Source organism: Protopterus annectens, chromosome 2.part0 (assembly GCF_019279795.1).
Source record: "Protopterus annectens isolate FY-2018-M chromosome 2.part0, PAN1.0, whole genome shotgun sequence".
Classification (NCBI taxonomy): domain Eukaryota; kingdom Metazoa; phylum Chordata; order Ceratodontiformes; family Protopteridae; genus Protopterus; species Protopterus annectens.
The window spans coordinates 435,320,095-435,336,779 of NC_056728.1; the positions used below are offsets into that span (position 1 = coordinate 435,320,095).

Here is a 16,685-nt window from a genome sequence, read left to right on the forward strand (position 1 = left end):
TAAATCTTTCACTTCACGTGTATTCCATAAATTCAGCTTTTATTTTTTTTACTTCTGCTTTATTAATCTTCTGTTCTATGTTCCCCCTTTATGAACTTATTTTTTGTATTGTGAAATTTTTCTATATCTGTGTGCCTTTGCCTGTATTCAAATATCTTTGTGGCTGCTTTTTATATTGATTGATTTTGGCTTTCTCCTTTGCATAAATATCACATCTCTTTCTTTCTATGTTTCTGTTTATACCTTTTAAAAATCTATAGATTTTGTTCTTTATATTTTTGTACTTCCTTAGTCGCTTCTTTTTCCAAACAGCCCAAGATTTCTTGGTTCTCTCTAATGATTTTCATGAATCTGTTGCATTAATAAACACAAATTTGCATTTCAAGCTTTTGACAGTTTTTCTTGTGTAAGCATTTTTCTTTCCTCTAATTTCTCTCTTTTTTTTACGTCTTCTGTCTGGAAATTATGGGCTTCTTGCATAATAGTAATGATACATAATTGCTTTCTTATCCTCACTAGTCCTCTCTATCATCTTTATGGCTCTTTTTTGGCCTATCAAGTTTTTGTGATTTTTGTAGACTACACTTCCTTCTACAAAGGGGGGGGGGGGGTCCTCTCCCTGAGCCTAGCCTATCCCCATTGTAGGAATGTTTCCATGTCTTGTTGAAAATGTACGGCAACCAGAAGATGCAGTCTCCTCCACAAAAAGCCACACTGAAGTAAAAAAAGTGAAACTGAGTCCTTCACATAGACATAAACAGAGAATTTATTACAATAGAATCACGACTAAGCGCTTTCGCCAGCAATCTGGCTTCCTCAGAGTCGTTTTAATTACATTCAAATACTCTATATATACTGAACACTCAAAGCTCATTGGGCCAAATCATAAAACCCACCCCCTTCAATACAAAACTCCTAAACATTAAACAATTAAATATCACAAATACTAAATCAAAAATAAAAAATACGTGTCTACTTACTACTAAAGTAAAAACCATAAAAAATGTATATATATGTACATAGTAAATTGTGCATAATATTAATCATGTATGGTAATGTCATGTCCATAAATTATCTCCTATTGATTTCAAATATTTCAATAATGCATTGATACACAGCCTCCCAAATGCGTATAGCAAACACATCAATCCTGTCATAAAAGCAACCAGATGAATTAATAACATTCATAATAAAGTTCAAAAACTTAAAACTTGTTAAAACATTTTAAAATGTGTTAAAATTGCACTACTACATTACTAAAACATTAGACTATAAAGCCAGTGAGCATACAGTCCCTATTGAGTGTTATAACCACTCATTGTACTAACTGGGACCTTAACTTTAACATGGGCTTGATCGAAATATAATCATTCAAGCCCGGGGGCCTGCAGGCATCCAATCTCAATTGCCATTCAGTTTCTAAAGCCCCTACTCTATTGACTATATCTCCCCCTTCTCCATAATCTAAAACCCGTCCTATGACAAAAAATGTGAATTTGTTGAAATTAAAACATTTGATGCTATGTAAATAAAGTGCATTGTGCTTGTCCTTCTTCCTAATAGATCTAACATGTTCTGCGATTCTATCCTGCAACCTCCTAATGGTTTTGCCCACATAATATGCCTCACAAGATGAACATGTTGCCAAATAAATAATATTCTTCGTGCAGCAATTGCATTGTCCTGGACAAGGGATGGTGTATTTGTAACCATGTACACATACATAACTACCCTCATTAATGTATCTACACCATCTACAAAAACCACATTTTTTCATAATGGATTTGTACTGACTCTTGCTTTTTCTCTCCAGAATACCTTTTAAATTGTCCCCCCTACTGTATACAAAAACTGGTTCTGAACCCAATACTTTCTTAAGCTCGTCACTTAAAACATAATTCCAAATGTTTTTTATTATACCAATCACTTCTGGTGATTTATGGTTGTATTTAACTATCATCTTTACATCAGACCCCTTTATTACAACATCAGGATTCTGTTCTCTCATGTGTCCTAAACCAGTGTGTAAAACAGGTGCATACCGCCCTTTCCTTCCCCTCAACACATCCCTTCTTACACTCAGTAGGAGCTTCAGTGGATATCCACGGTCCAAGAACATTCCTATCAGTTTAAAAAGCTCCTTTCTGAATTGTACATCATTACTAACCAGTCTTGAGGTTCTCACCATCTGTCCCTTAACAACTCCTTTACGATGGTGAAGTGGATGACAACTAGAAAAGTGTAGTAGTGAGTTAGAATAATTTTCTTTTCTAAAAATATTACTTTCAAACTCTCTATCTGTTTTACTGATGGTTAAATCCAGATAGTTGATTTTGTCTTTATCCCACTGAAATGTAAATTTCAAAAAATCTGTTGTAGTACCTAAATATTCCACAAACTCAACCGCAGTACTCTCATCACCTTCCCAAAAAATTAAAATGTCATCCAAAAATCTATTGTACATCAATATATTCGTCATAAATCTGTCTGATGAAAAAATGTACTCTCTTGATTCTACACTGTCATTTTTTTCCAATCACCAGTGCACCTACCAGTCTTGACCACTTTTTTTTTATCTTGGGACTTATATACCCCAGCTGTCTTTTTTATTTTTTAACCTACTTCTGTCCATGATATATGCTGTATAAAATACAGTCTATATATCAGTGCCGTCTTGGTGAGATTTTGTAAAAAAAAAAAAAAAAAAAAGGGTCTGTCTGGTGAAGGTGCTCACCAAGACTGGAGTATGAATTCATTTCTGGCAATACTACTCTCCTTTGCCTGCAGATTTTATCATCTGTTCATTTGGACCACTGGTTCTGTGTAGTTGGCTCCATTTACAATCATAGGTTGGTACTAGGCTATCGGCCCTAGGGCCTATACAAGCCTAGCCATAACAATTCCCTGGCTATTTTTCCCACATTATTTACTTCCCTTGACCCCTGTCTAGCAGGGCGACTGACGTGATCCCTGGGGTGAATTTCCTGTCTCCCACCCAATCATCAAGGTTTCTTTTGAAGAGGGCCAGAGAGACCCTCTGCTTGACCTGTATGGGCAGTCTATTCCAGAGTCTGGGAGTCTCTGGGTCAGGAACCTATCCCTCCAGCATGTTTTGTTCATTGTGATGACAAGGTTTAGATCCCTGGAGTATGTGTATCTGAGGGATTGGGATTTCTTTAAGTGTAGCATGTCCAACAGCTCTGGGTTTGACATGGCCTTGTATGTTAAACAGAGATCGCCTCTGAGTAGACAGTATGTGACAGAGTATAGGTGTAGTTTTTTAAGCGGTCAGCATAGGGCATCTGCTTTAGGCCTGTGATTCTTTTAGTGAGGTATTTCTGCTGCCTTTCCAGTTTCTGTGGCCTTTCAGTTCTGCACACTGTTGTGTGCTGCCTTTGAGGTTTCGGACATAGCTAAAAAAAAAAAAAAAAAAAAAAAAGCCTTGTCGTCCTCCTTTGCCTGGGAGGCTGTCTTTAACTCAAATTTGGCTTTAGTGTACTTCATTTGCCCTCTTACTTATTTGTTTAGCATGATGAGAGTGTTTTTATCATGCAGGGTGTAGCACTTACTAATCTTAGCTATGACTTTTTTTCTTTTGTGGTGCAACCCATTTATGCTTGGGTTCCACCAGGGAGGTTTGTTTTTTTGAGTGTGTTCTGAACTTAATTCTTGTTAGCAGAGTTGTCTGACTCTGTACATTCATTGACTTAATTCTGTGTAGACGGCTGTGTTTTCAGGGTTTGGGTGGGTGGGAAGGGGATAGTTCCTAAATGTTACAGGATTAACCAAGGTCACAGAATTGATTTTTATTATGAAGGAAACAGCTTTGTGGTCTAACCTTACCTGAAAGGACACTACACAAGGAAGGGGTACATAGTTTTTCCATGTTTATACCACTAGTTGGCATATGGACTGTCTGGTACAAGGTGTTTGTTTACAAGGTCCAGGAATCTCTGGGCCTGTAAGTTTGGGCTCATGCTAGTATCTCAGGTTATAGTGGGGTAGTTGATATTACCTATTTATACGGCTTGGGTTGAATGGTAAGGACCTGCAGTAAGTCCTAGTATGAATTATGAGCTTCTTGGGTCATATAGGGTGACCTATAGCTTGCAAGGATATGATAAGGGACTTTGCCTATAGACATCTTTACATGGAGAACTCCAGCATGTCATCCTTTTGTTGATATACACAAGAAGGTAGAAAAGCATCAAGTGGTGCAGTGGAATACATCTTAGCATTGGTAGCTTTTGTTCTTCACAGAATGCCCCGTATTGCGTATGGCTTCTGATATGATTTGTCTATCCATTTGGCTAAAGGGTAATAGGAAGCAAAGTCGTCATCACACCCTTAGATTACAGGCTAAGGATGCAGTCCGACTTGAAAAAACCCTTATTTGGTCTCATATTTAGGAAGAAAACCTTTTCCACCCCCCCCCCCAAACTTCCTCCTTAATGCACAACCATGATTCATTTTCCCATTTTCATTTGAAGCTCAGAAAATTTGTTATAATCCATTTATTAATGCAGTTGCAATGTTCATATCAGATGTGATTAATTAGGTAGTACATGCTTTTCTCATGGTTAAAAATATTAACATAGAGCACAGTATTCATTGCATATTTTAGTCTGGACTTTGCTTAGAATAATAGTTATTATTCTAGTATTATTCTAGTTTGTACTTCAAGGCCGTTTCTTAATTCACAGCCTGGCATTCTACTGGTTGTTTCTGAGATTGCCTAATTTCATTGCTGTCATGATGTTGTAAAATTAAATGCTGCAGGGTCCCAGCCAGCCACTAATGACTGATATTTTAAGTCCATCACCAGTTTCAGCTTTTCCTCTTCCAACTTTAAATGTGTAATCCCCACCCACTTCTGACATTTTGGTAAATGCGATAATGTCAAGACTGTGTAGAATTTCTGGAAACTCAACTCCAAGAGTTCCGTTTAACATATTTCAAGAAATCAGGTCCATTTAGTTCTGCTATGTTGTAGGGCCAAACACTGTGTAGTAAATTACCTAAAACTGCATTTTAATCTATGGAGACTGATTAGTGATTTACAGATCTTAATTATTACCTTAAATTGATTAATGCAGAAATGTTGACTTAGACAGTGGCATTGCTGTATAAAATAATTGGAGGTGCCCTTTAAAATAATTAAACATTTTAGTATAACTGGAATTTTATTTGAGATGTACACTTTACAGCATGGATGCTAAGTAAAAGTATTTTTGTATGCATTATTGATTCAGCTTGAGAACCAGGCTTCCCCTTTCATGATAAGGATGCAGGTGCACTTATTGTCTTACAAAAAGATTCTTCTGAAAAAGTGCTATTAGGAAAGTGACTTTTCCTTGTAGATGCTCTGCGTAGTATGATTGCTTGAGGTGATTAATAAATAAAGCATTAAGTTAAATCTCTGGGATCCCAGCTGTAAGTGCTGTCATAAGCTGTAAATGCTGGCACAAAGATCTTGGCTTTCATCTTGTTAGGTAAACTAGATCCTTCCTGGCAGATTGGGAATGAAAGAGTTCACCATTAAGATCTCTGTACAATTGAGCTAAATGAATTAAGGAACAAAACTGTGTACAGTAATAGAGAGAGACTATTATCATGTAAGTATCCATTTATTTGTTACGTATGTAATATACATCTAGTGGCTGTGGAATGCAAGTACAGTACTTAGCATGCAGTTACAGATCGTTAAGTTCCAGGCCAGCCAAGGGCATTGTGTGATTGTATAATCTTGTGCTGTGCAAGTTGAATGGTTTATTATGTTCTCCTGGCTAATTAGTTTGTGTGCTACTTTGTTTAGTAATAAAGCTTCTAACTTCATTTACAGTGTTCGGCTGTGACATTCTTACTAGGCTAATCAGGAATTAAATAGTGAATTTCAAACCTGCAACAAAACCCTTGATATAAGGTAGCCTGTGGACAAATGAGGCTAATGATCTGTTCTGTCAGTTCTTTGCCAGAACATGGAAAATTAGTTCTGTTCTTTATTTTTGATGGTCCCAAAAAAGGATAGCCCATGAAAACTCTGGAGTCTTGGGGAACCAGACTATATACTGCTAATAAGTGGGCATACGGCAAGAGCGCCAGTTTGGATGAGACACTAGTCCATCACAGAGTGCACAAGTGTATGCAGAAACATACACATAACTAAAAGGATTGCATGTATGTTGGGATATGGGAAGAAACTCCCATCACTAGTTGAAACACATGAGAATATTCATATTCCACAAAAAAGGCATTCCAGCTGAGAAATGAACCAGAAAAAATGAGCACTTGAGGCAGTAGTTCAAAGCACCACACTGCTGTGTTGACCTTTTTTTCTATACTGATTCAGAATAATTCTTGTTCTTATTACTATAAACTTTACTTCTCCACATTATGCAGGATACACAGAATACCTTACTCCACAGTCCTGTTCACAAACAGTTCCTGAGATGTAATGTAGAAAACTAATTGCCATTCCACTTCTTTGGTATTGGACCTTTCTGCTTCTCTCAACTTTTTGCGTTGTATCTTTGGCTGCTGTGTTTGTTCATCTTAGAATAGTTGGGATCTTCATATCTGGATGATTGTCTCATCCTGCTTCTCTGTTTTGCTGATAGTTCAGTGCTGAGTCGAGGCATCTCTCATAGAAAAGTCAAGTATGCTTCCCTCCCAGACTAAATTATTCAATACCATCCAGGTATCCAGACTGCAACTGCTAGGTCAGTGAGGTCATCTTCAGTGGCAACACAGCTAGCAACAAAAGGTGGAAGACAAGCTCATGTGACAAATGAGGGCAATCCCCTGTTTGCAAGAACTTCTTCCTAGAGAGTTGGCTAGGCATAATGGAAAAGTAGACAGGAAAGGCAGGTTCATCAAAGTCCCATTCATAGTAGTAAAGATATGCTTCCACTTCCAGTCATCTGTCAGAACTTAGCAGAGCTTCTTCTCGGCACATATTCTCTGGCCATAATGGTGCCATATGCCCACTCTTCCGACAGGTGCTGGTAGTGTAGCAGGTAGGGCCACTTCCCTTTCCCCAGGATGGACAAGGCAGAATTGATTACTTACTCCCACCCTCCCATGTCAGCTGCTCAAGGACTTTGGATGCTGCTAGATTTTTGGTTGTTTTGGTCATAGTCAAGGTTTTATCTTGTGGAACTGATACAATTCCGGTAACATGAGCATTCTACCATACTTCCTAAGCTCCTTCTAGAGCTCTGTCACAGTGGATAATATTTCAGGAGTTATGTTTGCTTTATATATTCTTGAAGTAAAGCATTTGAGAGAGTGAGTCAGTCCTCTTTACTGCTGTGGAGAAGGCAGTGCCGTCTGTATCCATGCAGCAGAGGTGGACATAGTCTCCATTTATTGACAGTATAGATTGCTGTATGCTTTCCCACCATTCCCGATTCCATTCAAGGGAGTAAAAGCAAAACTTAGACTCCTCACCATCTGGTGGCTGACAAGAGTGCAGATTCATATGGTCAGGTTCCCATTAGTCCCAGAAAGCCTTCTTTTGTAAGCTAAAGAAGTTCTGAAGTGGAGTAACAATTGATTCCATTTTAGGGCTGTCCTGTACTTTAAATGTTAGACTTCTGGAATATAACTACTAGTAAAAAATTTTGAAGTATAGATATATTGGACAAATTCAGAAGCTAAAAGCTCCACATTTTCATGGTGCTTTCTTAAAAATGTCATCTTGTTTTTCCAGGCCATTGGGTCACATCTAGAACCTATCAGTTTCTACTGGTGTCCTTCCTGCCACTGTGATTCATGCAATGATTTTTTTCATATTTGTAAGTCATCAGTGTCCTCCAGTTCTCAAGATTTTCACCCTGTTGTTGACCTTGCCATTAACCGAGAAATGAGAATAGTGTACTTTGACCTGTTAAATCACATTAGAAATATTAATTATTGTGTTTTGTTCAGCACAGTTTTAGAACAGGCTCTAGTACACTGACCACAGTCTGTAATAGCACCAGTCTTACATATGAGGGCATGGAAAATGGCCTGACTGGTATAGTTTTTGTACATATGATTGGGGTATTGAAATCTGTTTATTATCCTCATCTCATTGGTAGTATAAGCAGGCTCAGATTTGCTGTAGAGGTTTAGCAGATGCTTTTCAGACATTGCTTTTGTCATCCTCTGTGACCATACCAAATCTGAACCATACTACCTTGAAGCAGGTGCTCTACTTAGTTCTATGTCAGGCCCCATTTTTCAATCTCTCTCTCTCTCAACATCTTTCCTACTGGCCAGTATACTGTGAAAAAAATGTGTGCACCTGTGATTTACTTCTGTGAAGGCATGAGAAAATAACATCAATCTTATGAGGTGCAAAAAGACTTGGACTCCCTTTGTCAGTTGTTAGTCTGAAACAAGGTCTCTCTTAATCCAGTAAATTAGTCATAATGATATTTGGGGCACTTCAAAAAGTTAAAAATAAATGTTGGCTCAATTAAAAACCTTAATTCTTACTATGGCTGAATCAGAACTCTTTCTTTAAGTACTGCATCAGAACTGCTGTTTCTTGTGTTTGTAGCTGGAAGTTGTGGTATAAGCTAGTTAGTTGGCTTACACCTGAAGCCAGGAAAAAAGGATTCATAACTGTTCTTTTACTCCCTGGACTGTAAAATGCTTTGTGTAATAACCCTAAATTCCTAATAAAGCACCAGCTTTACTGCATATTGCTAAAAATAAGATCCATCAGTGTATTCTGATAGGGGATAATATAAAATGTCATTGCTTGTTACTTAGCAAAATTATCTGGCATCCACATATTATAGAGCTACCCTTCAGCTAGCCATACTAACTTTACAATTCTTTACATTTGCCAGTAGGTTTAAAACCCATAGCACTCTCCAGACACTTGGATCCCAGGCTGAGGTTGCCCTCATACTTGAGAAGACCTTGCTTTGTGTTACAGCTGGGAAGAAAGTTTTCACAGCCAGTAGGAATCAACTGCCTTCTGAAATTCACAGCCATGTTATCTTCTTCAGCTTTCAGGGCGGCCATGGTGGTGCAGCAGTTTGCATTGTCGCCTCACAGCAAGAGGTTCTCCGGTTCGATCCTTGGCTGGGGTGCCTTCTGTGCGGAGTCTGCATGTCCTCCCTGTGGTTGCGTGGGTTTCCTCCCACATCCCAAAGACATGCTGTAGGTGGATTGGACACTCTAAATTAGCCCTAGGCATGAGTGTGTGTGCCTTCTGTGGAAGGCTGGGCACCGGGCTGGCAACTCAACACCGTAAAATTCCACTGCCAATCATGAGCGGACAGGTGATCTGCTGTGGTGACCCCTAACCGGGAAATGCTGAAAGAAGAAGAAGTTATCTTCTTCAGCTTTCACTTCACTTCAGATCAATGTGTATAACTTTAACTGAATAAAAAGCCCTCATATCACAGTTATATAAATACTTTTCAGGCTTAATAGTAACTTTTAGACTTCCCTACTTGTTCTCAAAGTCATAGTCTAGCAGGCTGTAACACCGCATGATTGTCTGCATATTTATGTTGTTTAAATAGTATTGTCAAAATGCTGATGTAAAAATCCCTGTGTCAAAACAGTGTGGTCAACATGCTTATTTAGTCAGGTCCCCAGTAATGCTTTTGTCAGAATTTCTGTGCATGTCCTAGTGTATACTGTATTTTGTTTTTCTTACTGTGCATGTTCTGTACACCTTTGGTGCAGGCTGTGTCTCAAAAGGATTTTTGGAAAAGCAAGGTCACCTACCCAGTCAGAAAATGAATACATTAAAAAAATTACTTCTAATGCTTATGAACAGCTAGGGTGTCATATGTGATCAGGTGATTGGAGCTGCTGGAAAGAGGCAGACCTAATCTACCAAGGGGAAAAGATTTTCTGGATGGAGAGGTATCCTCTGCCTCTCCATACTGGTATTATGCAGATGCTTCTCACCCAGTTTAGGCACATAGGTTCATAGGTGTGTACTAGGCTAATGGCCTTGGAGCCTTTACTAGCCTAGCCTATAGAAGTGCCCTGGCATCTAGTTGCCCAACGTCAGTTCCCAGTGCCTCTATCAAGTAGAGCTATTGGAGTAATCCCCAGGGTGAACTTTCTATTACCCATCCACCGTCAAGATTTCTCATGAAGAGGGACAGCGAGGTGCTCTGCTTTGACATGTAATGGGAAGTCTATTCCAAAGCATGGGCAGTCTCTGGGTGAGAAACCTGTCCCTCCAGCATGTTCTGTTGATTGTGGTAATGAGGTTAAGGTCTCTGGAGCATGTGGTGCGGAGGGATTGGGATTTCTTTAGATGTAGCATTTCTAAAAGAGCTGGGTCAGACATGGCTTTGTAAGTCAGGCAAAGACCGCTTCTAAGTAGGTGATATGAGACCAAGAATAGCTGGAGTCTTTTGAGTCTGTCCATGTAGGACAAATGTTTAAGGCCTAGGATCCTCTTCATGAGGTACTTCTGTAGCCTCTCCAGCTGTTGCAGGTGTCTAGTGAGGTACATGCCAAACGGGACATTATACTCGATGACTGGTCTAATGAGGGAAGAGTAGCGAGAGACAATGACCTCTTTCTTCCTGGATGCAAAACCCTTGGTAATGAGATGTGCCACATAGAAGGACTTTCTGACCACAGTGGCAATGTGGTGGTTGAAGGAGAGGTTACTGTCAACCTGCGTGTTCCCAGAGCTCTTATAATGCCTTCAGTGTTCAGTGGAATCCCATTGATCTGGTAATTAGTGGTAACTGAGTCATTGGTCTCAGTGAGGCCATTCTGTAGGATGTCTGAATCACTTGGAGAGTTAATAATGGCTCCCAGCTTGCAGTCGCCTGTGAACTTGGTCAGCCAGAGTCCCTTTGTGTTGGCCTGGAATTCTGAGAAGTAGATGCCGAACAGGAAAGGACCCAGGACCTATCCCTGTGAGACTTCACTCGTGACTGGTCGGCAGTCTGACTTGGAGTCTACTACTTTCACACTGTGTGTTCTATCCGTGAGCCAGTTTGCAACCTACCTAGTGATATAGGTGTTGATGCCTAGTTTGGTGAGTTTATCAATAATTCCCCAGTGAGGAATGGTATCAAAGGCCTTGGCCAGATCGAGGTAGGCTGTATGCACTGCCTTACCTTTATCCACAGCCTTGGTGACTATCTCAAAGAAGTCAACTAGGTTGAGCAGGCATGATCTCCCTTTCACAAAGCCAAATTGCGTGGGGTCTAGAGTTTGGAGATTTCCTATATCTTTGTTAATCAGGGCCACGATGATGCGCTCCATAGCTTTACATATCAGACTCATCAGGCTAATGGGGCGATAACTCCCAGGGTCTGTAGTTGCTCCCCCTTTATGGAGAGGGATGACTGTAGCAGTGTGCCATTCAGTAGGGACAAAGTCTGAGGTGAGGCTGTGACTGAACAGGGCACACAGATGAGGTGCCAGTTTGCTTTGTAGTTCATGTAGAACACAGCCAGGGATATTATCGGGTCCCATGGAAGCTGTATTCTTGGCCTTGGACAATACAGCTTTAACCTGTGCTGGAGTAATGCTGGGTGCCCGGCATGTTTCTGGTATTGTGATTGGTCATTTAGGGGGTAGAGAGGGGTAAAGTTGGCACTGAATCAGTTGGCCAGTATGTTGGCAATATCTGTTGGCTCAGTATAGGAGGTGCCATTGTGCAGTAACTGAAAGTAAATCTGGGTATTGCCGTGGAGATTCTTGATATAACTATAGAAGGCTTTGTGATTGTTTTTAGTGTCTGCCACAATTCTGCCTTCATAGCTGGCTTTAGAGGATTTGATGAGGGATCTCAACTTTTTGTTGAGGCTAATGAGGGAGATTTTCCAGTCTTGGGATTTCACCTTTTTCTGCAACAGTTTCTTCCTTCTGTTATAGGGTGTATTAATGGCAGGGGACCTCCAGATTGGCTTCCTTTTTTTGTAGGAGTGTGTCTTGGTTCTGTTGGGTATGGCTAGTTCCATGTATTTATGTACATGTTCGTACAGTGCATTGGTGTATGGTTCGGTAGTCATGCAGCTGTTTTCCATTGGCATGGGTGCTGTGAAGTTAAGCCACCTCTGTTTTTAGGAGCCCAAAGTCAGCTTTGGAGAAGATTTTCAAGGTGGTTACTTTTGCGGGGGTGTGTGGGTGAGATGTGGATTTCCATGGTGATTAGTTTATGGTTGGATCTGACCAGTAAGGGAATGACTACCGGTGTAGAGCAACGGTCGCCCATGTTAGTAATAACCAGGTCAAGGATGTTGCTTCCTCTAGTGGGGGTCAGAATGAGCTGGTTCAGGGCATTGGAATTCATGAATTCCAGGAAGCATTAGGCCAGTGTATTGGTACTTGAGTAGTTTTCCCAGTTGATGGAGGGATAGTTGAAGTCTCCTAGTATGAAAGTGTTGGGTTGGACCTTGATGGATTCCAGGGTGCTTAGGAATGTGGAGTGAGAGTCTAGGGACATGGGGACCTATAGCAGGCTATGACCTGGATAATCATCTTACCCAGTGTTAGTTGTAGCTGAAGCATCTCATATGCGTTATGCTGGGCTGCTAGTCTAGAGGTCTGCATATCCTTTATGAATATGGAGACACCACCGCCTTTGGAGCTACGGTCCATGTTTCGGGGCCGAAAGGTGTGGCATGAGTTATAGTCTGGTAATGCAGGGGTGCTTTCTGCCGCTTTAAACCAGGTCTCTGTTACAGCACAAATGTCTGTGTTCTCCATTTTGAGGAGTGTTTCGAGTGAGTGCATCTTGAGATTTAGACTTCTAGCATTGAGCAGCATGACCCTCAGATTGCATTTATTCATAGCTGTTCTGGTGGCAATTTGGTCTTTGGAATACCACCTAAAAAAGGCACTATAGGGTTGGCAAGAGCCTTAGCCAGTACCCAGAAGCCCAGGGGTGACAGATGCAGGCCATCTCTGGTAAAGCATAGAGAAAATATTGAAAATGATTAACCAAATTTAAATGAAACAGAAGTAATAAATGTAAGTGAAAACATAAAACTGATGAAAAAGAAATGGTTTGACATCTAAAAGTATATACCGTTATTTAAAGGTTTCTGAACATTTATTTATTTATTGACATTTGTTAACTGGGTTAGTCCAACTGAGCCAGGGGCCCGTTTTCAGTAGAGACCTGATGAGAAAAGCTCCAAAGATATTTGTAATTATTACAACCAAAGCAAAAAAACATACAGTAGATTAGTTTACAACGACAAATACATGAGATGAATCCACTATTATGTACAGCCAAGAATTTGTTACAGCAATGACATTAGAAATAACAACAGAACACTATAAGGACGATGCCCTTTCAGTGAATAATCATAGATACATTGTATTAGAGTGTTAGGTAGAGAAAGAAGTTAGAGTAGGATGCAGAAGTATCAGATGTCATGTCAGAACTTGACATGGACAGGAACAGTTCTTTTGTAGATAGTGTTTTAGTTCTAGTTTAAACTGGTAATTATGGGGGGGATTCTTCTTAATTTGAGAGGAAGAGAGTTCCAAGTATGAACTATAGAGTATTTGTAAAGGGACTTGTATATAACTGATATTTATTTATTTTATTTTTACATTTGTTAACCAGGTTAGTCTGAACCCAGAGAGCCCTTTTTCAATGAAGACCCGAGGAGAAACAGCTCCAGGAAAGTAGTAAAGATAAGAAAACAAACTAACAATTCAAGTTATAAGGTACTTAACAGTGCATAAACAGAGAGAAATATACAACAGGAAAAATTACAAGGCAAAAGTACAATATTTTGAGAATGCAGTAGCAGTATGTTTCAGAAATTCGGTTAACATTAAGTTATGTACAAGAAAATATAGCAATGCCTTAAACAATATTTTTTAATATGTACTATACAATTCAGAATAACATCATGATATAGTACATCATGATATAGTACATCAAAGATGCATTTAACAGCGTAAGTATTAACTGATGAGAGAGCAATATGTGTAGACAATTTAGAGAGGAAATACCAGGAAGGTGTGTTACTCAAGAGAAGCAGAAAAATTCATTGTTATTTCCTGACAAGTACAGATCCATGCATGTTGGAAATTAATTTTAGTTGCTTTTTGAATTCGCCACTTTTGGTAGTGGAGCAAAGGGACAATGGAAGTTTGTTCCACAAGTATGCAGTTGATTGACGTGATAGTAATGTGTTTATCGAATGCCAGAATTTCTTTGGGTTGGAATGTGGGTTGGTCAGAGATTTTTGATAGAAATTTTTTTTTGTCCATTAGGACCTGCTTTTTTATTTGGTTGTGAAGCTGTTTATATGCGTTCAAGTGGAAAGTTGAGTTGTTATTTTTTTTCATGTTCTCCAGGCACTGTTTGTGTTAATTTTAATCTAATGTTTCTACTGGGACCCAGGGTGTTAAGTGTTTCTAGGCATATATTGTTGAAACTTTGGACAGCCTCATCAAGGGGCAATGTGTGTAGAAATTACCAGTTTACAATGGACAGTAATTTGTTCAGAGTGACAGAGTTGTAGTTTTTAAGGTTACCAGATTTTTTTTATATTGTTGGCTGTTGTTAAGAATGGGGAGAGTGTCTTATTACTGAGGTAGGGAGGTGGTCACTAAAAGAGTTAGGGTAGGGTGGAGGGGCTTTGATATCACTGAGGTAGGATACTAATATCCAGTCGATGAATAAAGCCATAAAAGTTTGTAGAGTAGCCAGGGGTGGCAGTATTAACAGTGTTCCAGTGAATATTCATATCCCCAAAGATGATGGTTTCATAGGGAATGGATATAGAAATCCAAGAAAGAAACTGCTGAAGTATGTTGCCTACATTGAAAAGATGCTCGGGAGCAATTTTAGGCAAAGTAGAATCCATGATAGTAGAACAAAAATAATCGATTTCCACCAGATAATGCAACAAACTGTGCTGAGTGAAGGGTTACCTGCTGCAACAGAAAATAGCATGCATTTTTTTGATGTTACCATATCAGTTAAGCAGTTTACAATCCATGAAGCAACTGAACTCAAATAACATAGTTGGGACATAGGAGAGCCAGAAGGACTGGGATAAGAATCAAACTATGCCTGTGCTTTTCTTCAATACAACAGTTCCAGACTGGAGTTAGCTAAATGTCACTTAGTTCCCCAAAGAAAACCACACAATAGCCTGTTATCACCACAGCTGCAAAGTAGTAGAAAAAAGGCAGTGCATAAAACAAGATACCTGTGCCTCCCAGAGTAAAAATGTCTGATTAACAGCAGTGCATAGGGCAAGCATGTATTTAGTTGTATCCTTGTACATCACATTTGCATTGTTTTATTCTTCATTTACAGGAATTGTGCTTGCTCAGTGGTTATGGAGGGCATGCTGGTAGTCTGAGGGGTAGGTGTTCTCTATTTTGCTTTGTAATGAACCATAATGTATGTCTACGAGTGTGGAAGATTCCAAGAAAACGTGCATTTGAAGAAGGAGAGGATCTGCCCAGTCAAGGGACTCCATTAAGATGATTGGTTCATAGAGCAAATTATAAGCTAACAAATTCATGTTCTTTCCAGATGTTTCATAAGGGCTACTCTTTATACTTTGTTGTTCTTAGTACTGCATTTCCACATTAGTGACTGGCATAGTGCACATCCCTCCCTACAGCTATGTTTTGCATGGTTTGTTTGTATTTAAAACATCAACATCCTTCTTTCTGCACAAACCATACAAATAAAAGTGTGTTAAAAATTTTATGTTTGGATTTTTTATTTTATTTTTTAGATGAAAAAGAAGGCAAGAAAAGCCCCAGAAGAACAAAGTGCAAATGAAAATTTAAATATTCCAGATTACAAAACTGTAATTAATATCGTTTCAAAAGATCAGCTAAATGTTACAGTCTCTAAATATGGACTTGTTATGCTGAAGAATTTAGGGCAGGTAAGAGACATTTAGTTCAAGCTGCCACTGAAGCATCTAAGCACCAAGACCATTTGGTAATTGTTGCATTCAGATTTTACCAGTTTGTATAAAAGCATGAATTTAGACCAACATAAAAATGCAAAGGGGAGTAGGCATTTTACAGATTATGATGTGTATTGAAGTACCTATTCTGTCAATAAAATTGTATACTTGGTGTTCATCTTCAGAACAATGTTCTGCTTCTCATACATGTTAGTAGCAAATGTGTTGTATAGCAAAGTTCTGTAGAGGCTGCAGTTATTAGTAATTAGATGGCATGTGCTGAAATTGTACAATCCAAATAAAATATATTTGGATTGTACAATATTAGAACACTGAATGTGAGATCTTTACTTAATTGTGTAACTTACTAGTGTCTTGTTTTGGTAGTTACATGGGAAAGTTAGCTCGATAAAAGGTCTGTTTTTCAGGCACCTGTTGCACTCTATGGCAGTTGAGTTGCATTTAAAACAGATACTTTCTTGTACATTTTCAAATTTTAACAATTTTAGCTTTGTCTAGGTTATTTCTTTATGATACAGGATCTAGGCTGTGCAGCAAATATTACAATTTTTACAGCCTTGTGTGCATTTGCGCTAGACTTTTGTGACAGGTGTGAGTCATTCCTAAGACTGTAATTGCGTTTCTTGCAATAATGAGCTGGGGTTTCACCACCCCAGAGTATTCCCTATACTCTGAGGTACAGTAGTATTAAAATTAGTGTATGGAAGTAGCAGGGATATGGTGGAGTATTTTCCCTGCAATGATGCTTTAAAATTGTTGGCGAGTTTTGATATTTGCTGT

The 16,685-nt window shown here is 39.1% G+C and overlaps 1 protein-coding gene across 2 annotated transcripts in view; it reads left to right on the plus strand.

The window, feature by feature from the left end:
* Positions 1–16,685, plus strand: part of VPS13A (vacuolar protein sorting 13 homolog A) — a 4,910,496-nt gene that overhangs the window by 3,314,734 nt on the left and 1,579,077 nt on the right. For both annotated transcript variants that reach the window (XM_044060868.1, XM_044060869.1), the window contains exon 43: positions 15,705–15,860. In XM_044060868.1, the coding sequence (XP_043916803.1) occupies positions 15,705–15,860 (156 nt within the window). The remainder of the gene's footprint in view (positions 1–15,704; positions 15,861–16,685) is intronic.